The 27478-nt window shown below is 47.2% G+C and overlaps 1 protein-coding gene across 1 annotated transcript in view; it reads left to right on the forward strand.

Annotated features, from left to right (window-relative positions):
- Positions 1-27478, forward strand: part of SDAD1 (SDA1 domain containing 1) — a 221128-nt gene that overhangs the window by 42233 nt on the left and 151417 nt on the right. Inside the window, exons 4-7 of the mRNA XM_063919903.1 lie at positions 3554-3664; positions 4124-4195; positions 4274-4374; positions 21012-21069. Of these exons, the coding sequence (XP_063775973.1) occupies positions 3554-3664; positions 4124-4195; positions 4274-4374; positions 21012-21069 (342 nt within the window). The remainder of the gene's footprint in view (positions 1-3553; positions 3665-4123; positions 4196-4273; positions 4375-21011; positions 21070-27478) is intronic.

A 27478-nucleotide genomic window follows, 5' to 3' on the forward strand; every position in this document is an offset into this window, starting at 1 on the left:
AATTCAAGTTCAAAATGGAATCTCTGAGAGCGGTGATCTCAGGTCTGGTGGAGGGAGAGTTTCTGGTATCCTTAGATATCAAGGATGCGTACCGCCACACCAGGCTTATCTCAGATTTGCGCGGTTGGACTATCACTATCCGTTCCAGGCACTGCCATTCGGCCTCTCCACTGCACCGAGGGTGTTCACCAAGGTAATGGCAGAGATGATCATTCTCCTCCGCCGACGGGTTGAATATAATTCCAAATTCAGATCTGCTGATAAAGGCGTCTTCTAGAGAGAGGTTGTTGCAGTCCATTGCTCTCACGACTCGACTGCTCAGGGATGATGGATGTATCCTGAATCTTCCAAAGTCACATTTGAAGCCGACAAGGAGATTGTCTTTCCTAGGGATGATCCTCGACACGGAAGTGTTTCAAACACTGGTCCGGAATGTCTTGTAGCCTGCCCTGGTATCAGTTCATCAGTGCATTCACCTTCTGGGGAAGATGGTTGCCTCCTACGAGGCTCTACAGTACGGAAGATTTCATGCACGGTTCTTCCAACTGTATCTCCTGGACAAGTGGTCGGGATCTCGCCTGCACATGCACCAGAGGATACGTCTGTCGCCGAAAGCCAGGATTTCACTCCTATGGTGGCTACAACTGCCTCACCTTCTAAAGGGCCGCAGGTTCGGGATTCAGAACTGGATCCTTCTAACCACGGATACAAGTCTGAGGTTGGGGCGCAGTCACCCAAGGGAAAACCTTCCAAGGAAGGTGGTTAAGTCTGGAATCCATCCTTCCAATAAACATTCTGGAACGAAGGGCCGTGTACAACGGTCTTCTACAAGCGGCACATCTTCTGCAAGATCAGGCCATTCAGGTGCAGTCGGACAATGTAACGACGGTTGCCTACATAAACCGACAGGGCGGAACGAAGAGTAGAGCTGCAATGGCAGAAGTTACAAGAATACTCCTCTGGGCAGAAAGGCATGCGGTGGCGCTGTCTGCAATCTTCATTCCGGGAGTGGACAACTGGGAAGCGGACTTCCTCAGCAGGCACGATCTCCATCCAGGAAAGTGGGGCCTCCATCCGGAGGTGTTCACGGAGGTGACAAGTCTTTGGGGTGTAGCTCAAATAGACATGATGGCCTCCGGTCTCAACAAGAAGCTTCGGAGGTACTGTTCCAGGTCACGAGACCCACAAGCAGTGGCGATGGACGCCCTGGTAACTCCGTGGGTGTTCAAGTCAGTGTATGTGTTCCCTCCACTACCGCTCATCCCAAGGATTCTAAAGCTCATAAAGAGAACAAGAGTTCGGGCAATCCTCATTGCTCCAGACTGGCCAAGAAGGGCTTGGTACGCGGATCTTCTGGGTCTACTGCTGGAAGATCCGAGTCCTCTTGGAGGGGTCCTACTGCAACAGGGGCCGTTCGCTTATCAAGACTTACCACGGCTACGATTGATGGCATGGAGGTTGAGCGCCAGATCTTAGCTCGGGAGTGCATTCCGAACAAGGTTATTCCTACCCTGATACAGGCTAGGAAAGGAGTACCGTCTAAACATTACCATCGCATTTGGAAAAAGTATGTGTCTTGGTGTGAATCCAAGAAGTTTCCTATGGTGGAGTTTCAACTTGGGCGGTTTTTCCTCTTCCTGTAAGCAGATGTGGACTTGCGTTTGGGATCAATTAAGGTCCAGATTTCGGCCTTATCCATTTTCTTCCAGAAACAGCTGGCTTCCCTCCCTGAGGTTCAGACTTTCTTGAAAGGGGTTCTGCACATCCAGCCTCCCTTTGTGCCTCCTACAGCACCCTGGGATCTTAACGTGGTGTTCCAGTTCCTACAATCGGATTGGTTCGAGCCTCTACAGGAGGTTGAGGTCTAGTTTCTCACGTGTTGGCTTTAGCTTCTGCTAGACGTGTATCAGAATTGGGGGATTTGTCTTGTAATAGCCTCTACTTGATTTTCCATGAAGATAGAGCTGAGCTCAAGTTGCGTCAGCAGTTTCTTCCAAAGGTTGGGTCGGCTTTTCATATCAACCAACCTATTGTGGTGCCAGTGGCTACTGGCTCCTCAATTCCATCAAAGTCCTTAGATGTTGTAAGGGCTCTGAAAATCTATGTGAAGAGGACTGCTTGTCACAGAAAATTGGACTCTCTGTTTGTCCTGTATGATCCTAAGAAAATTGGGTGTCCTGCTTCTAAGCAGACTATTTCTCGCTGGATCAGGTTCACTATCCAGCATGCATGTTCTACGGCAGGATTGTCGTGTCCAAAATCAGTTAAGGCCCACTCTACTCGTAAGGTGGGTTCTTCCTGGGCAGCTGCCCGGGGTGTCTCGGCTTTACAACTTTGCCGAGCGGCTACTTGGTCGGGTCGAACACATTTGCTAAGTTCTACTAGTTCTTTGACCTCTGAGGACCTAAAGTTTGATCAATCAGTTCTGCAGGAGCCTCCGCACTCTCCCTCCCGTTCTGGGAGCTTTGGTACATCCCCATGGTACTAATATAGACCCCAGCATCCTCTAGGACAGGCATGTCCAAACTGCGGCCCTCCAGCTGTTGAGAAACTCCACATCCCAGCATGCCCTGACACAGCTTTAGCATTCTCTGACAGCAAAACTGTGTTAGAGCATGCTGGGATATGTAATTTCTCAACAGCTGGAGGGCCGCAGTTTGGACATGCCTGCTCTAGGACGTAAGAGAATATAGGATTTTAATTACCTACCGGTAAATCCTTTTCTCGTAGTCCGTAGAGGATGCTGGGCGTCCGCCCAGCGCTTTATCCTGCAGTGGTTACTTGATTCAGTACTGCTGTGTTCTTGGTTGAGTAATGTGTTGTTACTTGGTTAAGTATTGTTATTCAGCTATTGCTGAATATTCAAGCTGGTTAGCTTGGTTTGCCTTGTATGTGTGAGCTGGTGTGAATCTCACCACTATCTGTGTAAAATCCTTCTCTCGAAGTTGTCCGTCTCCTCGGGCATAGTTTCTAGACTGAGTCTGGTAGGAGGGGTATAGAGGGAGGAGCCAGCCCACACTCTCCAACTCTTAAAGTGCCCATGGCTCCTGGTGGACCCGTCTATACCGCATGGTACTAATATGGACCCCAGCATCCTCTACAGACTACGAGAAAAGGATTTACCTATAGGTAATTAAAATCCTATTTTTCCCTCGTTTAGTTCTGTTATCTTGTTCCCGTCTCCTCTCGGCTCATTCTTAACTGAGAGATGATGGGGGATAGAGGGGGAGGCGCCTGTTCACTTTTAGATTATTTACCGTGCCACCATCAATACCCCAGCGTCTTGACTTAGTGACAGTGTCCCCTATGGCTTCCGAAAAAAGGGATTTATCGGTAAGTACCAAAATCCTCCTATTTCTATGTCAGATTTTTTAAACAGTGTAATAATGTAATATATTGTTCAGCATATCTTTAATAACTTGTGTTGCTTCAGTATAATACTTTTAATTTAAGTCTTTTCTATAGTTTGTTAAGGTCTTTTGTTGGATTGGTGCAGTAATTCAGTGACTTTATTCCCTTTATGTACGCAGTATCTCTTCTTTTTGTCTTCCAGACTTTATGCAAAGCTCTGATTATGCTTAGGAACAAAGATTTAATAAGCCCCTCAGTAGTTCTTGAGCTTTTCTTCGAGCTGCTGAGGTGCCAAGATAAACTCTTACGAAAGGTAAAGTAATTCAGCATCAGTCTGCATGTTCTACCTCTGTTTATGCTCTAAATGTCTCCAAGTTAATCATTTTGAGTTCAGATTCACTACTTCAGTTTTAAATGTATTATGTGAGAGCTTACATTGAAAAACTAACCATACTTGTAAATAAGTGTCATGGGCATTAGTAGACCACCTCACAGCTATCTTTGTTTCAAGGATCAGATTACGAAGTTGACTGTTTAATTAAATTGATTTCACAGGGAAGTTTTTGTTGAGCGCTGCGTAATATATCTAGGTGCTATGTAAGAAAAACATTTTGATAAATTTGATAAATGTTTTATTAAGAGACTAATCATTAATAGCATATCTTACCTGCCTCTGTAAGTACAATGGTGTTCGCTATAAGGCTACCGTTTGGTTTTACAATTGAAATCTTCTGAAGTATATATATCGCATTAATATAGTCTTTCTTTGTAGGCTTTGTATACTCACATTGTGACTGACATAAAAAATATAAACGCAAAGCATAAAAACAACAAAGTGAACACAGTAAGTACCACCATTTCTGTGCACCACACATGATAGAAACGTTTGACAAAACACTGATTGCCATCTTGCTTTGCCTAGACTCTGCAGAACTTCATGTACACAATGCTTAGAGACAGCAATGCAACAGCTGCTAAGATGTCATTGGATGTTATGATTGAGCTATACAGAAGAAATATCTGGTAAGTCAAATTAATTGAACGGGGTTAAGGGGAGAATAAATGTTTGTTCCTAGCAGTGGCTGCTCCAGAGGTGGAGCTGCAGGGCAATCTAAATTTCAAATATGTGACCCACACCAAATGCTAGTGAGTCCCGGCGGGCAATGTGTGGCATCGTTTGGGATGGCATGTGGTGTGGCTCCCCTATTTGAAATTTGGACTACCCTGCAGCCCTACATCTGGAACAGCCAGCTTTCTTTAAGCCCTTCCTAGGCAAAATAAAGATGTCAGTTTTTGAAAATATTTTAAACATACCGATTTATGCAGCTGTCACACGACGGATTGAGGGGAAGATTTATCAAAGCTTGGAGAGATATAAAGCGGAGAAAGATAACCATTCAGCTTCTAACTGTCATGTTACAGGTTGTATTTGAAACATGATAGGAGCTGATTAGTTAGTACTTTATCTACAGTATCTCTCTCCAAACTATGATAAATATGCGCCCGAGTATCTACAGACGAATGAAAAAGAAAAGGTTAAAAAGGAGCAGAGAATAGCACATAACTAGAAAAGGAGGACAGACATGTTGTGGATCCAGTTCCTGTGCCACTGATTACTACTGATAGTTTAGACATTTTTCTTCAGAGTCCATAGACATCCACAGGTATGACCTTGGGGAATGATTGTGGAGACCAGGAATAGGGCACCAAGCAGTTAAGCTTTTTGCTCCCAAGATGCACTGTTCCTTCTCCCTCATACCCCGCCCACAGCTCAGGCTCCTCAGTTTTGTTTTGGTGCCAGCAGGAGATGCATGCACCTTTTTAGACAGGGCTGCTTGTGCAGCCCTAAGCCTTATTTTATTAATTATCGATGAGGATCCCCAGACTGCAGCCGGAGTACAGGGGCCAGGTAAGGCAACCCGCGATGTGTGCGGTCTATACTCCGGTCACGGGAGACAGACCGGAGAATGCTGATGTGTATACCCAGACTCCAGCTTTGGACTACATTAGACCCCCAGGGCTAATTATACTTGCGCTGGGGACCATTTATCAGGCCAGGGAACCAGGTGGTGTATGTCAGCCAGGGGAGAACAGCGCTTTCCAGCAGCCCCTCCCCCAGCGCAGGGCACGATTCCACTGCAGTCTTCCTGTTTCTGAGTTGCTCCTCCTCCACCCTCTTCCCCTCAGAGACTCACAGTAGCCATCTTTACAAGCTTGGAAGTCTCTGGGAACTGCTGGGTCCAGTCTCCCTATATACCTCTCTGCGGAGTCGGGTTATACAGTGCTAAACTCCATGGAAAGCGAACTCGGATTCTAAAAAGGCTTTAGAATCATTACCATATGTTAGGAGCAGAGTTAGATAACAGTGTCTTCTCTGGCAGCAGCTAAAACAGCTTTCTTGCCTTCAGCACTTACAACCTCGTCCTTCGTCCTTTCACCCTGGGGGCCAGGCCAAAGGCCAGTCCTTTACAAGACCATCAGCTTCCACAAAGAATTCCAAGCTCAAACCTTAGCAGACATGGGCTGCTAGACATCTAGCGGCCAAATGTCAGATAAAGCCTTCAGCCTGACGGGGCGGGTCTCCCAGGGGTGGGAGGCCAACTTTTTCAGTTCGTACAAACCTGGCATCTGACTGCCACAGATGCCTGGGTGCAAGTGGTCTACCATGGGTATGCCATCTCTTTCCTAAGGCGTCCTACTGGATAGTTCTTTATAAAAGGCGAACAGTCAGGCCCAAGCAAGGCACTGGCTCTTCAGGAAAAGGTTCAGTCATTGCTGCAAGCAGGCATAATAGTTCCTGTCTCTACAACACAAAAGTGAATTAAGTTATATTCGACCCTGATTCTGGTGCAAAATCCAAACTGGTCTTACAGGCCTATTGTAAACCTGAAATCTGTGAACAAGTACAGTACATCAGCGTGCCCAAGTTCCATACAGAAACTCTCTGTGCTATTGTCCTGGCCAGAGTGGCCATGCCGCCTGGGGACTTCATGGAATCTTTAGACATTCAGGACGCTTAACTACATGTGCCTACAGCGTCTTCTCACCAGCGGTGTGTTTGCTTTGCTGTTCAGCAGCAACCTTATTAATTTCAGGCACTGCCGTTTGGTCTGTCTACAGCTCCAAGAGTATTTAAAATCTTATGCCAGTAATGGCAGCTCAGCTTCACCCACAGGGGGTCAGAATACCCCCTTACCTGGACTACCGGCTGATATTAGCACAGTCTCCTGAGGTCCTACACTGCCATCTCTGGATAACCATTGCCTGCTTACAGATGCACGGCTGGTTGATCAAATGGAAGGTCTCCACTTATTCCTTGCCAGAGAACGGTACATTTGGTAGCTCTACTGGATTCTTAAGCAGAGAGAATTTCTTTACCTGCAGACAAAATCCTAGCACTGCAACAGAGTACACAGGTTACTACACAGTCGCCGAGTGTCAGTCCAGGAGGCGATGCAGGTCCTGGGATGAATGGTGTCAGCATTCGACATGGTGGAATATGCACAGTTACATTCCAGATCTCTACAGCATCTGATTCTATCCAGATGACATGGTTTGGCCCATCTAATCAGATCCCAGACGATGACCCACTCGCCAGAGGCTCGTCTGTCCCTAACCTGGTGGCTGCAAACATCTCACCTGGATAAGGGAAGACCCTTCTGTATCTTTGATTGGATACTCCTTACCACAAACGCAAGTCTGTGAGGTTGGGGTGCAGTATTCAACCTGTACTCCTTCCAAGGATGTTGGACTCTAGCAGAAATAGTCCTGGAACTTCAGACAGTTTGCAAAGCCCACATTCTAGCATGAGAAGTTATTCAGGGAAAACCAGTACAGGTTCAGTTAGACAGCGCCATTGCGGTAGCCTATCTGAATCACCAAGTTAATACGTGCAGTCGGATAGCTATGCGAGAGGTAAAGCACATACTCGGATGCGCCGAATTATATATCCCAGCAATATCCGCAGTGTTCATTATGGGTGTTCTAAACTAGGAAACAGACTTCCTCAGTTGGCACGAGGTGCACCCAAGATAGTGGTTGCTCCACCCAGTGGTCTTTCAAATTCTGGTAGAAAGATGGGGCCTACTGGACATGGACCTGAGGGCCTCAGGTCACAACCACAAGCTTCCAGTGTACGGGTCCAGAACAAGAGACCCCAAAGCAGCATTTGTGAACACCCTTGCAGTGAAGTGGTCCTTTTATCTAGCATACCTCTTCCCTCTAGAATCGTTCCTTCTCAGGATACAACCAGGAAGGAAGCACAATACTATTGATTAAGTCTGCATGGCCCATATGTCATTGGTTTACCGACTTTCAGAGTCTGTCCATAGACGATCCTCTAACTTCTTCTGCGACTAGACCTGTTGTATCAGGGTCCTTGTCTGCACCTGGACTTGGCTCACCTGTCTTTGACGATGTGGCTCTTCAGTCATCCTTGCTGAGATCTAAGGATTTCTGTAATTTAGCCCATGCTCAAGGCAGGGAAGCCAGCTTCAGCTTGGATATATTATAAAGTCTGGCATACGTACGTCCAATGATGTGCTGTCAAATGTCTGGCTTCTTTAAAGGTTCATATTCCCGCTCTGTCAGTGTGGTTTCAGAGATGGATTTACCCCATTGTCGACGGTTAGGACATTTCACCAGGGAGTTCTTCGGGTTCAGCCTCCCGTTGACCCTCCGGTGGCTCCATGGGATTTGTCTTTGTCTTCTGCAAAAGTGCCCTTTTGAACCTTTGACTTCGGTTAACCTCAAATGGCTCGCAGCCAAGACATTGTTTCCTGTTGCCTTTTGCCTCTACACGTAGTGTGTCAGACTTTGGGGCACTTTCAGGCAGTTCCCTATTTCTGTTTTTTTCATCAGGATGGAGCTGTTCTTTGAACAAAAGCCAGATATTTGCCTACGGTGGTATCCAATTTCCATCTGAAATAGGAAATTGTAGTCCCGGCTTTCCATTTATCAGACCTCTCAGCAGGTGAAGCTTTGCTTTATGTTGTCCGGGCCTCAAGGTTATACGTGCAATGTACTGACTCAATCAGGTAAACAAATTCATGCTTTGTTGATTTCATAAGAGGGGCTGGCCTGCAAATAAGCAGACGCTAGCTATATGGTTTAGTATGGCCAGATCACAGGCGTATACTTACTGATCTTCCCCTGCTGGAATTAGTGAAAGCTTATTCTATCCGATCTGGAGGTCCTTCGTGGGGAGAACGCTGTGGGGCATCTGCAGAACAACTATGCAAAGCAGCTACATGGTCATCTGTCTACACGGGTCTATGCCTTTGATATGTTTTCTCTAATGTCCTAGTGGATACTGGGGAATTTACTTTAGTACCATGGGGTATAGAGTGGGTCCATTGGAGCCAGGCACTTTAAGAATTAATTGGTGTGTGCTGGCTCCTCCCCTCTACGCCTCTCCAAGCAGACTCCGTTTAGAAAATGTACCCAAGGAGCCGGGTGCATATCTCTGGAGCTCCAGAGAGTTTTCTTCAGAATTTGATTTTAGTTTATTTTTTTCAGGCTGTACTGGTTGGCAACCAGTCTGCCAGCATTGTGGGACTTAGGGGGGGACGGGACCGAACCAACTTAATATAGAGTTAATGGTTCATATCCCCGCTGACAGGACACTATGCTCCTGAAGTGCTGTTTCTCACACTCCCAGAGTGTGAGCCCACATCGGCAGCATGCCGCCACCCCTAACAGATGCCGAAGACAGGCGCGGTGTGATGAGTGTTACACCGGGGTCCCGGTTAGCGGGTACCTGGTGACTAGGGAAGCCAATCCCGGGCCATTTTTTCAATCCCGGGTATCGGAATTGAACCGGGATTGGCTTTTAGATAGGTGGCCGCCCCCTCGCTCCGCCCCGCACATATAACTTACCATATACCGAGGGCGGGCGGGAGGGGATCATCCTTTGATCGCTGCTGACGGCTCCTGACAGCACAGCGTGACCTCTCGCGCTGCGCTGGGGACCCGGAAGGAGAAAGCCAAGCAGCGTCTGAGCGTCCTGGTGATCCCTCAATCCCCGGGATTGGAGCTTCCAGTCCCGGGATTGAATCCTGGCCATTTTTGGGCCTAAATTCCGGGATCCCGCCGATCCCAGGATTGGCCACCATACTGGTGACAATGGCGTCATAAGGGCGCGGCGTCACGGGCCACGAGCTGCGGTGCATGGAGCTGTCCCACACTGGGTGAAGAAACGGGGTTGTTCTCTCTGGTTTTTGTTTTTTTTACCTCCAGATCTGCTTTTTACACACAGTACAAGCCAGTATAATAGATAGGGACCGCGTTCCATGGAAGGGGCGGGGCTTCCCGGAGAGCGGGACCAGCGGCCAGAAGGCGCCATTTCCCACTACTGCTACAGGCTGCATGCTGACGCTGCTCCTCAACAAAGGCTACTGAACCACCACTGTACTTGTACCAGGGGGTCAAATAGGAAGGGGGGAGCGTATATATATTCAGTGGTTACACCGCTGTCCACTTGGCAAACAAATGTATATATAATATACCCAGCGGAGCTTTGCTTGGACTGTAATATTGTGTGCTGGTCTCAATCCTCTCTCTGTCACTCCATACAGGGCGGTTTGGGGTTACTGTGTCTGTGCACTAACTGTGTTGTTTTCACTGTATTCTTATTACGGCTGTGTTGTCTGCTGTAAGAATGTCTGGGGGGAAAAAATCTGTGTCCCCCTCATGTAACACAAAGTTTACACCTTCCTCACAGGGATCTTTACTGTGTACCCAGTGTTTTCTGCCTTCACATGAAAGTTCTATGCAGGAACCGGAGTGGTTAGAATCATTTAAAACAATGATTGCTAATATTAATACTGGGTTAGCTACGGCTAAGCATGAAGACAGACCTTAAAACAGTCTATAGATGATTTCCTAATTAAGGCTACAGACCGCAGACAGGCTACTCAGCCCTTCCTGATGGTTTCTCATAAACGTACGCTTCCACAGGAACTCCAGTCTGAGACTGACTTACTGGAGTTTGATGAGGCAATGCTGGAGGTGGATGAGGATAATTCCCTGTCCCCTGGAGTTGAGGCCCTAATTTATGCCATTAGGGAGGTCCTCAACATACAAGTTATGGGGGAAGAACCAGAAGAGGAATTGTATTTTAATGTAAAGCCAAAATCCTCTGTCACCATTCCTGTTTCAAAGGAGCTAAACTCCCTGACTAAGGAGGCGTGAGTAAACCCTGATAAGAAATTAATTACCCCAAAATGGTTATTGAATTCTTTTCCCTTTCCTGCAGAGGACAGAAAAGTTTGGGAAAATCCTCAGTCAGTGGATACTTCAGTGTCCATGCTGTCACGTAAAATTGTACTGCCTGTACCTGGGGCTATCTCTCTCAAAGACCCAGCCAACTGTAAAATTGAGACTACACTCAAATCAATTTATACTGCAGTGGGTGTAGCTCAACGGCTCACTAGTGCTTGTTGCTGGATTTCTAGGGCCATGGTAAAATGGTCTGAAAATATAGTGAGTGGGTCGGACTCCCTGCCACAGGAGGAGATCAATTCCCTACTGCAGTGGTTCTCAAACTCGGTCCTCAGGACCCCACACGGTTCACGTTTTCCAAGTAACCCAGCAGCTGCACTGTGTATCACCAACTGTCACATTTTAAAAATCTACAGGTGACATGGAAAACATGAACCATGTGCTGTCCCGAGGACCGAGTTTGAGAACCTGTGCCCTACTGCATCATATACAGGATGCGGCTAACTTTGTGAGCGATCCGTTAAGGAATTATGCCTCATCAATGGCCGTGCCATGGCTATGGCGGTCTTGGCCCACAGGGCTCTGTGGTTACGACAGTGGTCAGCGGATGCGGATTCCAAAAAAGGTGTAGAAAACCTTCCTTTTACAGGGGATGCCATGTTTGAAGAATAGCTGAATAAGTGGATCTCCCAGGCAACGGCGGGCATGTCTTCCGTCTGCTGCACCTCCTGGGCCCTCTTTGCAGTCCTTTCGTGCGGCAAGATTCAGAGCCAGAGGTACATCAAATGCTGCTAGAGGATCTCATGGTAAGTCCCGTAAGCTAGCGGCCGCTGGTTCTCTGGATCAGGCCTCCGGATCATCATCCACGAAGCCCTCCGCGTGACGGTTGGCCCCAGCAGCAAGGCAAATTACATGTTTGTGCTCAACTTCAGCACTTTGCCCAGGCCTGGGCACTGTTCTGCTGGGATCCTTGGGTGAGGGACCTCTTATCCCAAGTATACCATTTGGAGTTTCAAGCACTACCTCTCAGATTCTTCAAGTCAAGCTTGCCAGCTTCACCCGTAGCAAGGGTTACCTTGCAAGACGTCATTCAAAAACAACTACAAACAGAGGTTGTTGTCCCAGTACCTGCTCCATCATACAAACAAGGGTTTTACTCCAGTCTGTCTGCTGTTCTGAAACCGGATGGTTCGGTTCGACCCATCTTGAACCTCAAAGCTCTGAACCCATACCTACGTGTGTTCAAATTCAGGATGAAATCACTGCGTGCTGTGGTTTGGAGGAGGGGAAATTCCTCATATCGCTGGATTTCAAGGATGCTTACCTGCATATTCCAATATGGCCTCCCCATCAGGCTTACCTTTGGTTCGCTCTCCTGGACAACCACTTCCAGTTTCAGGCATCACCTTTTGGTCTCTCCACAGCTCCGAGGGTATTTATGAAAGTCATTGCGCAGAATGGGAGTCAACATCGTCACCTACCTGATAAAGGCGATGTCCAGGGAACGTCTGCTGCACAGCATTGACCTTACGACTCGACTGCTTACGGATCATGGCTGGATCCTAAATTTCCGGAAATCTCACCTGGAACCATCACAAAGACTTCAGTTCCTAGGATTGACACTGGTGTCAGAAGGTGTTCCTTCCATTAGACAAGGCCTTAACTATCCTGGCTATGGTCCGCTCGGTACTCAGGCCCTGCATGATTTCGATTCATCTTTGCATTCGCCTACTGGGCAAGATGGTGGCCTCATAAGAGGCCATTTAGTACGGCAGGTTTCATGCCTGTCCGTTCCAGCTTGATCTGCTGGACAAATGGTCTGGGTCTCGTCTGCATATGCACCAGATGGTAACTCTGTCACCAAAAGCACGTATTTCCCTGTTATGGTGGCTGCAGGTCCCTCACATTGTGGGGGGTCGGAGTTTCGGTATCCAGTCATGGATACTACTGACAACGGATGCCAGCATCCGTGGATGGGGGCTCTGACCCAAGGTGCCCTATTCCAAGGTAAGGGGTCGAGTTATGAATCTGCACTCCCGATTAATGTATTGGTGCTCAGGGCAGTTTACAGTGCTCTCCTGCAGGTTTCCTCCCTTTTCCAAAATCAAGCCATCCAGGTGCAATTGGGAAGCGGACTTCCTCAGCAGGCACGATCTTCATCCAGGAGAATGGGGTCTTCACCCTCAGGCATTTCAACAACTGATTCACCGGTGGGGCTCAAGAAAAAGGTTGTGGTTGATAGAAAACTTGCGCGCTAAGTGTTAAAATCACCCAAAAGTGTCGTAGTACACAAATTTCTACTTATCTCCGAATGATTCAAATCAATTTGATGAGATTCATTCCCATTAATGGGATGCACATGGATATATGGGAATAAAAGAGAAAAAAAAGCTCCACATAGTGAAATATCGTCACATATCTTGAATAGCTATACAGAATATAGTGAATCCCTTCCTTTATCTGCAAGGGTAGGTAATGGAAGCTTTACCCGATAACTCTACTCTTCAAACGCAAAATAACATCAAAATATCCCAAAAATGGCATTTGGAGGGTATCATGATAAGAAGTATAATAAATTCCCTCGTTTATCCCAGAAAAGATAAGTAATGGAGGCTTTACCAGAAAGCTCTATACTTCGAGCATGTAGCTATATACTTTCTGCTGGTGTTGTCTCAGATTCAGTGTAACAAGTTCCTCATTTACATCGTGGACATGTGGATAAACAGAATAATATCCCACATAGCGTGATTCAGTAAAAACGCAAATTTTATTACATAAAGAGAATTTATAAAAGCAAAAAAAATGAATTTTTGGTAAGAAATGGAGGCGTTTACCAGATGGAGATTTCAACAAGGGCATAAAGATCTCAAATGGAGTGCCAGGTTCCGGATATACTGGGACTCTGCTCAATTGCTGGATTCTCCTACTGGGACACTGGAGGGTGACACTGGCAACGTACAGCCGGGATGAAGCGGGGGACTGTGTACAGGAAGCGGGCGGGGTCACACTCCGGAACAAGTCTCGTTCTGGAGTGTGACCCCGCCCGCTTCCTGTACACAGTTCCCCGCTTCATCCCGGCTGGGCTCCTTTACCATAAAGGACCATGGGGACAGAAAAATAGAGACTACCCTAAAGTCCATCTTGACGGCAGCTGGTGTATCGCAGAGGCTGGTCGTAGTGGGTAGCTGGATGACCCATGCCATTCACACATGGGCTTCTCAAATTCAGGAGGGCCTCTTCGGGGATATGCCTCTGGTCACTACGGTGACTCGCCTGAAGCACAGTCAGGACACTGCACGCATCTTGTGTGACTCACTCAAGGAGATGGACAATATTAATGCTAGGACTTCTGCCATGGCAGTGTCGGCGCGCAAGACTTTGTAGTTGCGTCATTGGGTAGCGGACGCAGAATCCAAGCGCAGTGTTGAATCCCTCCCCTTTTCTGGGTATTGACTCTTTGGGGTTTAATTGGATATGTGGATTTCCAAAGTTACTTTGGGGAAATCCACGTTTCTCCCCTCTGGGGCCCCGCCAGCTAGGTGCTCCTACACAGGGCCGTCAGATCAGTCCTTTCGGTCTAACAGATTTCGATCTAGGGCCAGAGGTGCCTCCAATGCTAAGAGGCACCAGAGGTAAGTCAAAAAGACCTGCAACCACCGGTTCTCAGGAACAGAGCACTAGTTCTGCTTCCACCAAGTCCTCAGCATGACTGTGCCCACCCACCCCGAGCAGATCTCGAGGTGGGAGCTCGACTGCGTCACTTCAGCCGCACCTGGGAAAGCTCCTGCCAGGATACCTGGGTCAAGGACCTCATTTCTCAGGGTTACAAGCTGGAGTTCGACGGTGCTCCTCCCCCAACGATTTTTCAAATCAAGCTTGCCAGCTTTGGAGGATACGCAAGTTATGTTGCAACATGCTATCCAAAAGTTGGTCCAGTCCCACGTCATTGTTCCAGTACCAATACCACAACGAGGCAGGGGTTATTACTCCAATCTGTTTGTGGTACTGAAGCCGGACGGCTCGGTAAGGCCCATTTTGAATCTAAAGTCCTTGAACCCTTACCTAAAGGTTTTCAAATTCAAAATGGAATCCCTGAGGGCAGTGATTGCGGGCCTGAAAGAACAGGAATTCCTGGTTTCCTTGAATATCAAGGACGCCTACCTTCATATTCCAATTTGGCCACCTCATCAGGCTTATCTGAGGTTTGCCCTCCTGGACGATCACTACCAGTTCCAGGCACTGCCCTTTGGCCTGTCCATGGCTACGAGGGTATTCACAAAGGTGATGGCGGGGATGATGTTCCAACTTCAGGTCCAGGGGGTCAATGTTGTCCCTTACCTGGACGATCTTCTGATAAAAGCAAGATCCAGGTAGCTTTTATTGCTCCATATCGACCACACTATCCAACTTCTGTCACGCCATGGGTGCATTCTCAATCTACAGAAGTCCCACCTAGAGCCAACTCAACGGCTCCTGTTCCTGGGGATTTTACTGGGTACGGTTCAGGCCTCTCCTCTGCTCACGGATCACGCAATCCAAGTTCAGTTGGATAACGCCACATCGGTGGCGTACATCAGTCGGCAAGGAGTGACAAAAAGCAGAGCCTGCATGCGAGAGGTGTCAAAGATACTCTTCTGGGCAGAAAGAAATGCAATGTCGGCAATCTTCATTCAGGGTGTAGGCAACTGGGAAGTGAACTTCCTGAGTCGTCACAATCTCTACCCAGTGGAGTGGGGACTCCACCATCAGGTGCTCTAGCAGATCATCCTACCGGTGGGGCTGTCCACAGATGAGACATAATGGCTTCTCGATTCAACAAGACGCTTCACTGGTATTGCTCAGGAACCAGGCACCCTCAGATGAGGGCAGTGGATGCACTGACGTCGCCTTGGCCTTACCGGCTGGCCTACCTGTTTCCTCTGATTCCGTTGCACCCAAGGGTGCTCAAGCGACTCAGAAATCAAGGAGTACAGGCAATTCTGATTGGCCTCGGAGGGCGTGGTACATAGATCTTCTGGACATGTCAGTCGAAGACCCTTGGCCTCTACCTCTAAGAAGAGATCTTCAACAGGGTCCATTCGTCTACCCGGACTTATGGCGACTTCGTTTGACGGCATGGAGGTTGAGCGGAACATCCTAGCTCACAAGGGCCTTTCCAAAAAGGTTATTACTACCATAGCTCAGGCCAGGAAACCTGTGACGTCAAAACACTATCATCATGTCTCTTAGTGCGAGGAGCGCACGTATCCGTCTGCAGAATTCCACTTGGGACGTTTCACACGTTTCCTGCAGGCTGGTGTGGATAAGGGCTTACTTTTGGGTTCCATTAAGGTCCAGATTTCAGCTCTCTCGATTTTCTTTCAGAAGTAATAGGCAGTGTTGCCAGAAGTACAGACCTTCTTACAAGGGGTACTCCACATACAACCTCCTTTTGTGCCAACTACAGCATGCTAGGATTTGAATGTGGTGTTGGAATTTCTACAGTCCTTCTGGTTTGAACCTCTGACGATGGTAGAAGTCAAGTACCTCACGTGGAAGACTGTGATGTAACTGGCCCTGGCTTCTGCTAGACGTGTCTCAGAATTGGGGGTCTTATTGTGTAAAAGTCCGTACTTGGTCTTTTACGAGGACAGAGCGGAGCTCCGGACTAGACAGCAGTTCCTGCCGAAGGTAGTCTCTGCATTCCATTTGAATCAACCTGTTGTGGTTCCGTCGAGTTCTGGCACTTCAGCTCCTCCGGAGACATTGGATGCGGTGCTAGCCGTGAAAGTCACTGTCATGCGAACGGCTCGGATCAGAAAGACTGATTCCTTGTGCGTGCTCTGATGCGCGGAAGAAGGGTTGTCCTGCTTCGAAGCAGTCAATTGCTCGTTTGCTTAGGCTGACTATCCAACAGGCCTATGTGTCTCTGAAGTGAAGGCCCACTCTACTAGATTGATGGGCTCTTCCTGGGCGGCTGCCCGTGGAGTCTCGGCCTTGCAACTATGCCGAGCTGCTACCTGGTCGGGGAAGAACACTTTTTTGTGAAGTTCTACAAGTTTGATACCCTGGCCAAAGAGTATTCCCAGTATGGGCAGGCGGTGCTGTAGCAGTCTCCACACTTTCCCGCCCGTTCTGGAAGCTTTGGGACGTCCCCATCGTACTAAGTCTTCCCAATATCCCTTATGGTTGATAGCGAAAATAGGATTTTAATGACCTACCGGTAAATCCTTGTCTCGTAGTCCATAAGGGATATTGGGCACCCACCTCAGTGCGTTGACTTTTCTGCAGGTTCTTGTTCTATGGTTACCTGTTCAGCTGTTGCTGTTATTGTTACCAGCCGTTGCTGGTTGTTGTATGTTAGTGGTGTGCTGGTGTATAAATCTCACCACTCCTTGTTCCTTCTCTCATATATGTCCTTTCTCCTTCGGGCACTGTTTTACCTATAGCTGCCTGTGTTGGGGGGGGGATAGAGGGTAGGAGCCAGCACACCCAGTGAAGAAATTTAAAGTGCACCGGCTTCTTTGGACCCCATATATACCCCATCGTACTAAGTCTCCCCAAAATCTCTTATGGACTATGAGAAAAGGATTTACCGGTAGGTATTTAAAATCCTATTTTTTTTTTTTTTGTGTAAAATTCTTTTATTAAGCCATGGTTGACACTGGGTGCCCATCCTTCTGCTCTTTGACAAGCTTCTCTGACATGTTATTCTGCCTGTCCTATCTGGGTGCGGGACTTTCCCTTGTGCCTTTCCTTTCCTGTTCTTTGGCTTGTAGAGTAATAACTGACTGGCCTTAAGCAGGCAGGGTGTAGGGCAGGAGGGGCCGCCCAGGCTGCCCTCAAAAAAGTTAACACATTTGTGCCTGGCTGGACACCTGACTATACCGCATGATCCCAGTGTCAACCATGGCTTCAGAAAAAATGATTTTTTTATTTACTTACCATTGACTCCTATTATGCAGGGTGTTTGATTCTTGATCGTCTTTTCCCTACTGGTTTGTTTCATTGGGTGACTGGCACGTCTTACCGGACTCTTTCAAAGGTGTTATGGCATTATGGGGTTGCAGGGGGAGATTAGGTTTAAAGGTGCAGTTTAATTTTTAAGTGCCAGCTCCTCCAACCTACCTGCATTCCCATGGTCCAGTGTTCCCCAACCTGCTTAAGAGAAAAGGATTCAACGGAAAGTAACCAAAACCCCTATTATATGGTTTTTGGTTTGCTGTATGTTTCAGAACTGAACAGTTTGAAATGATTGGGGCTGTTGTCCAACTGAAAGTATTTTACTTGCGCTGAACATGAGCAAACATTTTAAGATTATCTAACAAAACCGCTTGTCGGCTGGTTTGTATGGGAACAAAAGACAATTTACCATTTTCTCGCAAATGTTGGAAAAATGGGCAAAAATGGTCGTTAATAAATATATATCTATATAATAATTATTTTTTTAATTTCTCTTATGTCCTAGAGGTTGCTGGGGTCCATATTAGTACCATGGGGTATAGATGGGTCCACCAGGTGCCATTGGCACTTTGAGGTTAACAGTGTGGGCTGACTCCTCCCTCTATGCCTCTCCTACCAGACTCGGTTTAGAAAATGTGCCCGGAGGAGTCGGTCACAGCTAGGGGAGCTCTACAGAGCGTTCTTAGTAAAAGTATATTTTATTTGCACGGTTAGACGATCACTATCTGTTTCAGGCACTGCCGTTCGGTCTCTCCGTGGCACCGAGGGTCTTCACCAAGGTGAGGGCAGGGATGATGGTTCTCCTCCGCAAGCAGGGGGTGAACATAATTCCGTATCTGGACGATCTGCTGATCAAGGCATCGTCCAGAGAAAAGTTGCTAAGATCCATTGCTCTCATAACGCATCTGCTCAAGGAGCACGGTTGGATCCTGAACCTTCCAAAGTCTCATCTGGAGCCGACAAGAAGGCTCTTTCCTGGGGATGATCCTCGACACGGAGGTGCAGAGGGTGTTTCTACCTGTGGAGAAAGCGTTGGTGATTCAAACAATGATCCGGGATGTCTTGAAGCCTGCCCGGGTATTGGTTCATCAGTGCATCCGCCTTCTGGGGAAGATGGTTGCCTCCTACGGGGCTCTGCAGTACAGAAGGTTTCATGCTCGATCCTTTAAGATGGATCTCTTGGACCAGTGGTCGGGATCTCGCCTACATATGCACCAGAGGATACGTCTGTCACCGAAAGCCAGGATTTCGCTCCTCTGGTGGCTACAACTACCACACCTTCTGGTGGGCCAAAGGTTCAGAGTTCAGGACTGGGTCCTTCTAACCTCGGATGCAAGTCTAAGAGGTTGGGGAGCAGTAGCTTAGGGGGAAACCTTCCAATGAAGGTGGTCAAGTCGAGAATCCCTTCTCCCGATAAACATCCTGGAGTTAAGAGCCGTATACAACGGTCTTCTTCAAGCAGCACACCTTCTGCAGGATCGGGCTGTTCAGGTGCAGTCGGACAACGTGACCACAGTGGCCTACATAAACAGACAAGGCGGAACGAAGAGCAGGGCTGCAATGTCAGAGGTGACAAGAATTCTCCTCTGGACAGAAAGGCACGCGGTGGCGATGTCCGTAATCTTCATTCCGGGAGTAGACAACTGGGAAGCGGACTTCCTCAGCAGACACAATCTCCATCCAGGAGAGTGGGGCCTCCACCCGGAGGTGTTTGAAGAGGTAACCGGTTGGTGGGGGGTTCCTCACCTAGACATGATGTCCTCCCACCTCAACAAGAAACTGCAGAGGTACTGTCCACGGCTACGTTTGACGGCATGGCGGTTGAGCGCCAGATCTTAGCTCGGAAGGGTATTCCGAGCGAGGTTATTCCTACCCTGATACAGGCTAGGAAAGGGCTAATGTCTAAACATTACAATCGAATTTGGAAAAAAATGGGTCTTGGTGTGAATCCAAGAAATTTCCTGCGGTGGAGTTTTAATTTGGACGTTTTCTCCTTTACCTGCAAGCAGGTGTGGATATTGGCCTGAGATTGGGCTCCATCAAGGTCCAGATCTCGGCTTTATCCATTTTCTTCCAAAAACAATTGGCTGTCCTCCCTGAGGTTCAGAAATTTTTGAAGGGGGGTTCTGCACATCCAGCCTCCCTTTGTTGCGCCAACAGCACCCTGGGTTATTGATGTGGTATTACAGTTCTTGCAATCTGATTGGTTTGAGCCTCTACAGGAGGCTGAAATCACATTTCTCACGTGGAAGGCGGTCACTTTGTTGTCCTTAGCTCGACGTGTGTCGGAATTGTGGGCTTTGTCCTGTAAAAGTCCCTATCTGGTCTTCCATGAAGATAATGTGTAACTCAGGACTCGTCCACAGTTCCTTCCTAAGGTTGTGTCAGTTTTTCATATCAACCAACCTATTGTGGTGCCAGTGGCTACTGACTCAATTGCTTCAAAGTCCTTGGATGTTGTGAGGGCTTTGAAGATTTATGTGAAGAGGACGGCTCGTCATAGAAAATCTGACTCTTTGTCCTCTATGATCCCAAGAAAATTGGGTGTCCTGCTTCTAAGCAGTCGATTTCACGCTGGATCAGGTTCGCCAACCAGCATGCATATTCTACGGCAGGATTGCCGTGTCCAAAATCTGTTAATGCCCACTCTACTCGTAAGGTGGGCTCTTCCTGGGCGGCTGCCCGGGGTGTCTCGGCTATACAGCTTTGCCGAACAGCTACTTGGTCTGGGTAGAACACGTTTGCTAAGTTTTACAAGTTCGATACTTTGGCCTCTGATAACCTCAAGTTTGGTCTAGCAGTTTTGCAGGAGCCTCCTCGCTCTCTCCCTCCCGTTCTGGGAGCTTTGGTACATCCCCATGGTACTAATATGGACCCCAGCATCCTCAAGGACGTAAGGGAAAATATGACTTTAATTACCTACCGGTAAATCCTTTTCCCGTAGTCCGTAGAGGATGCTGGGCGCCGGCCCAGCGCTTCGTTATCCTGCAGTGGTTACTTGATTCAGTACAGCTTTGTTCTTAGTTAAGTACTGCGTTATTACTTGGTTCAGTAATGTTATTCAGCTGTTGCTGAGTTTTGAAGCTAGTTAGCTTGGTTTGCCTTGTATGTGTGAGCTGGTGTGAATCTCGCCACTATCTGTGTAAAATCCTTCTCTCGAAGTTGTCCGTCTCCTCGGGCACAGTTTCTAGACTGAGTCTGGTAGGAGGGGCATAGAGGGAGGAGCCAGCCCACACTGTTAAACTCTTAAATTGCCAATGGCTCCTGGTGGACCCGTCTATACCCCATGGTACTAATATGGACCCCAGCATCCTCTACAGACTACGAGAAAAGGATTTTTCCGGTAGGTAATTAAAATCCTATAATTTTTTATATTGTATCCCACCCCTTGACAGGTGACACTGTATCAAGATAATGTTATATGTGCGTAAGTTTTTTATTTTTATATGTGTGTGTATATATAGTGTATATTCATTTATTCCATGTGTTTTTGACAGGAATGATGCTAAAACTGTCAATGTGATAACAACAGCCTGTTTCTCTAAAGTTGCCAAGGTAGGTTCGGAACTTAGACAATGCATGTTAATACTATAATAGCAGATTTTCATATAGTAATATAGCACTGAATTAGGAAGTAAATCCATCTAGCATTTGATTTGTTTGCACATTTTAAATTGGTCTCTCCTTTTGTACAAAATGATTTTTGCCAACACGATGTTGTAGTTTAGTCATAGCCTTACATAAATCTATTTGGTGCAGATAAAATTACTCTTCTAAATACATTTTAGCTATCCATGTACTTAAGCCGTGCAGGTATTGAGCTGTACATGCCAGCATTGTGACGCAGATTAACTAGTCACTGCAATAATAGAGCTGCCCACAGTTTACACTCAGTTGGCAGAACTTTATGTATCTGTGAAGTTCGCACAATTTCTCTTACGTCCTAGAGGATGCTGGGGTTCACATTAGTACCATGGCGTATAGATGGGTCCACTAGGAGCCACTGGCACTATAGTAGTATAATAGTGTGGGCTGGCTCTGTGCCCCTCCTACCAGACTCTGTTTAAAAAATGTGTCCGGAGGAACCGGTCACAGCTAGGAGAGCTCCATAGGAGTTTTTCTAGTTTTATTTTTTTCATTAGCGTTTATGCCTCCCTGCTTTGTGGGACTTAGGAAGGGGGGGAGAGTAGTGTCCAACCCTGAGAGGTCAGTGGCCACTATCTCCGCTGACAGGACACTGAGCTCACTCCAGCAGCATGCTACCACCCCATAACAGCCAGAAGATTCCGGTGGCGAGTGAGTCACCGGCGACCCGACATGCAGGGAGCTGGTGTGAATGGCGGCAACAGGGTAGGAGCGCAGTACTTACTGCGCTTCGGAGAGCTCATTGGTACACAGTGCGGCGCTATGAGGGGCATCCTGAGCCAGTGCAGATACCCTACACTGGTCACTCAAGGCTATCAGGGACCTCGGTAACGCTGCTAGCAAAATCCTCAGGCCAGTATAATCTTTTGAAAATGCGGGGAGAGAGGTGGCATTTCCGGGGGGGGGGGGGGGGGAGAGCTTCTCCTCAGAGTGAACTCAGCAGCGTTCAGCGCCATTTTCTCCCTGCATATACAGCACTAGAGACGCTGACTGGGAGTGCTGTCCCTCCACACAACTCCAGCTATCCTGGGCGGTACCAGGGGGTTGTAGAAGGGGGGGGAGGCTGTGTATTATCTGTGTAGTCTATTAAGGTACACAATCAGCACCAGGTTAGTTATACTACCTAATTGAGCGCTGTGTGGGCTGGCTCCAAGCTCTGTGTTTCTCTGAAGGGGGGCGGACGGACGGACGGACGACTGTGTCTGACATTTTCCTATGTGAGTGTGGTGTATGTTTTCTCACATAGCCATGTCCAGGGACTCTGTGTCTTATACTGCAGAGGACGTTTCATCCCCAGAGGAATCCATTCCATGTACTCAGGAATGTAATGTATTGTTTCAGATTCCTATTACTGAGCCAGAATGGCTGACTTCTATTAAGGGAATGATCTCTCAGATCTCTACTAGGGTAGCTCATACTGAGACTGAAACTCAGGTTTTAAAGAATTCTATGGCAGTTTGATCAGGTTCTGTTCCTATTCCTTCTAAACCCCCTAGCATATACCCGAAGCAACGTGCACTTCCCCAAATTATGTAAGAGGACACGGATACCGACTCTGACACGGCAGACGGTGACGGGCATGTGCTGAGGGGGGCAGCATGCCTGGCTAAGAGGGTGCAGCTCATGATTGAGGCCGTTAGAGATGTGTTAAACATTACTGACACACCACCTGAGCTAGTTGAGGAGGCTTACTTCACAGACAAAAAAGCCTCGCTAACCTTCCCTGCTTCTAAAGAATTAAATGCTTTGTTTGAAAAATCCTGGGAAACCCTGGAGAAAAAATTCCAGATCCCCAAGAGGGTTCTGGTAGCTTTTCCCTTCGCTGAGGAGGATAGAAAAAGATGGGAAAACCCACCCATAGTTGACGCATTTGTCTCCAGACTGTCAAAAAAGGTGGTTTAAGCTGTCCCTGGAACTACCGCGATAATAGAATCAGCTGATCGTAAGATTGACACTGTGCTAAAATCCATATACACTGTCAGGTCTTTGGTTTGGTCTGTCCCCGGCGGAGGCACTAGTGGGTCAGTGTTGGTGCGATGTACAAAGCGTGGAGGCAATAAAAAAGTCCTGCGCATATGCGCTGATGTTTATTAGCACAGAGGTCACAGAGCAGATGGTATAACAATGAATAATAACTGAAGATCGGCAATGTGGAAAACAATGGTTGATAACTGAATCCAAAAGTAACAAAGTCTCTTGCAACAAAATATGAAATAACTTGATTTACTGAATGCAGATGAATAAACAAAACTCCGGTAATACTTGAAAGAACAGTCTCTGTATAACACAATATGAAATGAACTGATAACTGAATGCAAATGGATTTGAAAGCAGAACTCCGGTATTATTTGGAAACACACAGTCTCTATATAGCACAAGTCCTTATGGCCACACTAGGCCCAAGCAGGAGACAGTCCCAATGCAATTAGTTGGTAACACTGCTGAGATGCACTGGTTCATATACTACTGAAGTGCACAGGTAGGAAATGAAATGAACACCTGAGGAGAGTCTTACTGCTGATGAGCTTGTAGCTGGCTGTGGCTGAAGTCCGTAGTAAACAGGGGAGCTGTAGAATGATGAATGGAACAGTGAAGGTTACCACAGAGGATCGCTGGAAACAGGAACACAGGAACCAGGAGAACTAGACACACCATATGTGACTCGTTGTCCGAGGCGATGTGAGTGAGCCACGGACTGGAACTTATACCCCTTGCTCTGCGGTGATTGGTCACTGAACTCTGGCTGGAAGCACAGCACTGGATTGGATGCCTGGATCAGCTGAGTGCAGGTGTCATGGCAGCGTCCATACAGGCCGGATGCTGGCACACAGCAGAATATACACACACAGGACCAGACTCGGGGTACTCAGCGACACGTAGAGATGCCGCTCGCGGTCAGCGCATCCATGCAGCCGCAACTGGGGCCATGACCTCCGGAGGCCTGCACACCAGCGCGCTGGTAAGTGAGACGCAGCTGAACGCCGATTCCTGACAGTACCCCCTTCTTTATGGGTGGGCACCGGACACCCACGAGGCTTGGCAGGGAAGAGTCTATGGAATGCTTGTACCAACCGTGGAGCGTGCACATCCGTGGTGTTGACCCAACTCCTCTCTTCAGGACCATATCCAGACCAGTCAATCAGATATTGCAAAGGACCATAGCATTGTCGAGAGTCAAAGATCTTTTCCACCTCGTATTCCACACCCCGATGAGTTTGTACCTTTGGAGCTGCTGGAAGAGTTCTCTGGAAAAGATTGAGAATTAATGGTCTGAGGAGAGAAATATGGAATGAGTTGGGAACTTTTAAATAAGAAGGCAGTTTTAATTTATAAGCCACCGGATTAATAACACTTTCTACTGGAAATAGCCCAATAAACCGTTGAGCAAATTTCATTGAAGGAACTCTAAAGCCTGGCGACAAAGTCTGGTTATCTACTCGAAATCTCCGTCTTAAACTAGGGACTGCTCGTCTTTTTCGATCAGCAAAAACTTTATACCGTTGAGAAACTTTAAGAGATAAATGAATCTTCTTCCAAATCTGAGAAAACCGTTGAAGAGCAGAAGCAGCCGCAGGCACATCTATGATGGGTAAATCTTGGAAATCCGGCACTCTCTAGGATGCTGACCATAAACTGCGAAAAAAGGAGTAGTATCTGTAGAAGTATGATAACGGAAATTATGAGCAAACTCCGCCCAAGGCAATAAATCTACCCAGTCATCCTGTGAAGAAGAAATATACAGTCTCAAATAGGTCTCAAGCTCTTGATTTACCCTCTCTGTCTGACCATTTGTTTGAGGGTGATAGGCCGTGGAAAATGTAAGTTTAACTTGCAGTGCAGAACACAGGGCCCTCCAAAACTTTGCCACAAACTGAACACCTCGATCAGATATTATTTCCGTTGGAAGTCCATGTCACCTAAAGATTTCCTGAAGGAATAACTGTGCCAGCTTGGGAGCAGAGGGCAACCCCATAAGTGGAACGAAATGTGCCATTTTTTAAAATCTATCGACCACTACCCAGATGGTATCATACCCTTTGGAGGGAGGGAGATCCGAAATAAAATCCATCAATAAATGAGACCAGGGACGCCTGGGAATGGAATTTGGTAGTAATTGGCCCGCGGGAGCCTCACGAGGAACTTTTATGTTGACCACATTTAGGACATGAAGCCATAAATTCATGTGAGGCCACCAATAAGTTTGAGATAGGAACTTGAAAGTTTTGGACATATGAGCCCAGGACAGAAGGTTTGGACGAAGCTCAGGAGAAACAAACATCTTGCCTGGAGGTGGAACTTGGGTCACACCCATAGCTGCAAATACCACAGGATTTAGTACTGGTCGAGCAGTTTGTTCTGACGGTTCCTTACTTGAGCTCATAGAGCGAGACAATGCATCTGCCTTAACATTTTGTGAGCCAGGTCTACACATTAACTTAAAGTCAAAACGAGAGAAGAATAGGGCCCACCTTGCTTGCCGAGGATTCAGACACTGCGCTGCTTTTAAGTAGAGGAGGTTCTTGTGATCCGTGTAGATGGTAATAGGGAATCTCGCACCCTCCAGCAAATACCTCCATTCTTCAAGGGCCAATTTGATTGCTAACAGCTCTTGGCCAGCGATGGTATAGTTAATCTCAGCGGGCAAGAATCTACGAGAGAAAAACCCACAAGGGTAAGTCTTACCATCAACACCCACCTGGGACAGGACTGCGCCCACACCAACCGTTGAGGTATCAACTTCCAGATTGAAAGCCTTGTTGACATCTGGCTGTTGTAACACAGGAGCTGAAATAAAAGCCTGTTTAATTTTATGAAAAGCAGTCAGTGCTTCGTCAGAGCATTGGGAAGGGTTTCCCCCTTTCCGAGTAAGGCAGGTAATTGGAGCTATTAATGTGGAAAAGCCTTTAATAAACTTTCTGTAGTAATTAGCAAAGCCAATAAAACGTTGAACTGACTTGAGTGTTGTTGGAAGAGACCAGTTCTCTATAGCTTCTAATTTAGCTGGATCCATTTGAAAGTCTGTCCCTGAAATTATATATCCCAGAAAAGATATTGAAGGAGCTTCAAATGTGCATTTAGATAATTTGCCATACAGATGATTGTCGAAGAACCTCTTTTACTTGTTGGCGATGAGAAACTAAATCACGGGAAAATATCAAGATGTCATCGAGGTAAACTACCACACATTTATACAGAAGATCTCTGAACACTTCGTTGACAAAGTTTTAGAAAACAGCCGGGGCATTACTCAAACCGAAGGGCATCACTAGATATTCGTAGAGGCCATCTCGATTATTGAAGGCGGTTTTCCATTCATCACCACTTCGGATCCTGATGAGATTTTAAGCCCAGCGAAGATCTAATTTTGTGAAGATGCAGGCACCTTTGACTCTGTCGAACAACTCTGTAATAAGGGGTAACGGGTAACTATTTTTAGTCGTGATGTCATTTAAACCCAGATAATCGATACAGGGGCGTAATCCTCCATCTTCCTTCTTAACTAAGAAGAATCCCGCACCGGCCGGGGAAGAGGATGGACGGATAAACCTCTTCTGTAGATTCTCCTTTATATATTCACTCATTGCTTGGGTCTCAGGAACTGAAAGAGGGTATGTGCGCCCTCCTAGGTGGCTTGCTCCCTGGAACCAAATCAATGGGGCAATCCCATTCTCGATGAGGAGGCAAGATATCAGCAGCTTTCTCACTGAAGACGTCAGTGAATTCCTGATAGGCCACTGGAAGGCCAGACTGGGGTTTTACACTTGCAGATTTTATTGGAAACACTTGAGCTAGACATAAATGAAAACAGGAAGAACTCCATGCCGTTAACTGTAATGTGGACCAGTCAAATTGTGGATTGTGCAATTGGAGCCAGGGCATACCCAATACAATCTCATAGGTAGCTTTTGGTATGACCAGGAATTCGATGAGCTCGGAATGCAGGAAGCCCACTCCCAGAACTACCGGCTTGGTTTGCTGAATGATGGAACCTCTAGCAATACGGCTTCCGTCCACGGCAGTAAGATAAACTGGACTAGACAGCTTTGACACTGGGAGATGGAGTCTATCCACTGCAGCTTGTGTGATAAAATTCCCAGCAGCACCACAATCCACTAAAGCAGACAAAGACTGAAGACCATTTTGAATTTCCAAAGTAACAGGCAATATCAGATCTTGAGATGAAGGAGCTTTATTTAAGGTCCCTAACTTGACTCCTCCTTTACAAGTTAGGACCTGGCGTTTCCTGACCGAGCAGGGCAGGAACCAATCAGTTGACCAGCAGCACAATAGAGACAGTCTTTCCCTTAACCTTCTAGAC

Source organism: Pseudophryne corroboree, chromosome 1 (assembly GCF_028390025.1).
Source record: "Pseudophryne corroboree isolate aPseCor3 chromosome 1, aPseCor3.hap2, whole genome shotgun sequence".
Classification (NCBI taxonomy): Eukaryota; Metazoa; Chordata; class Amphibia; order Anura; family Myobatrachidae; genus Pseudophryne; species Pseudophryne corroboree.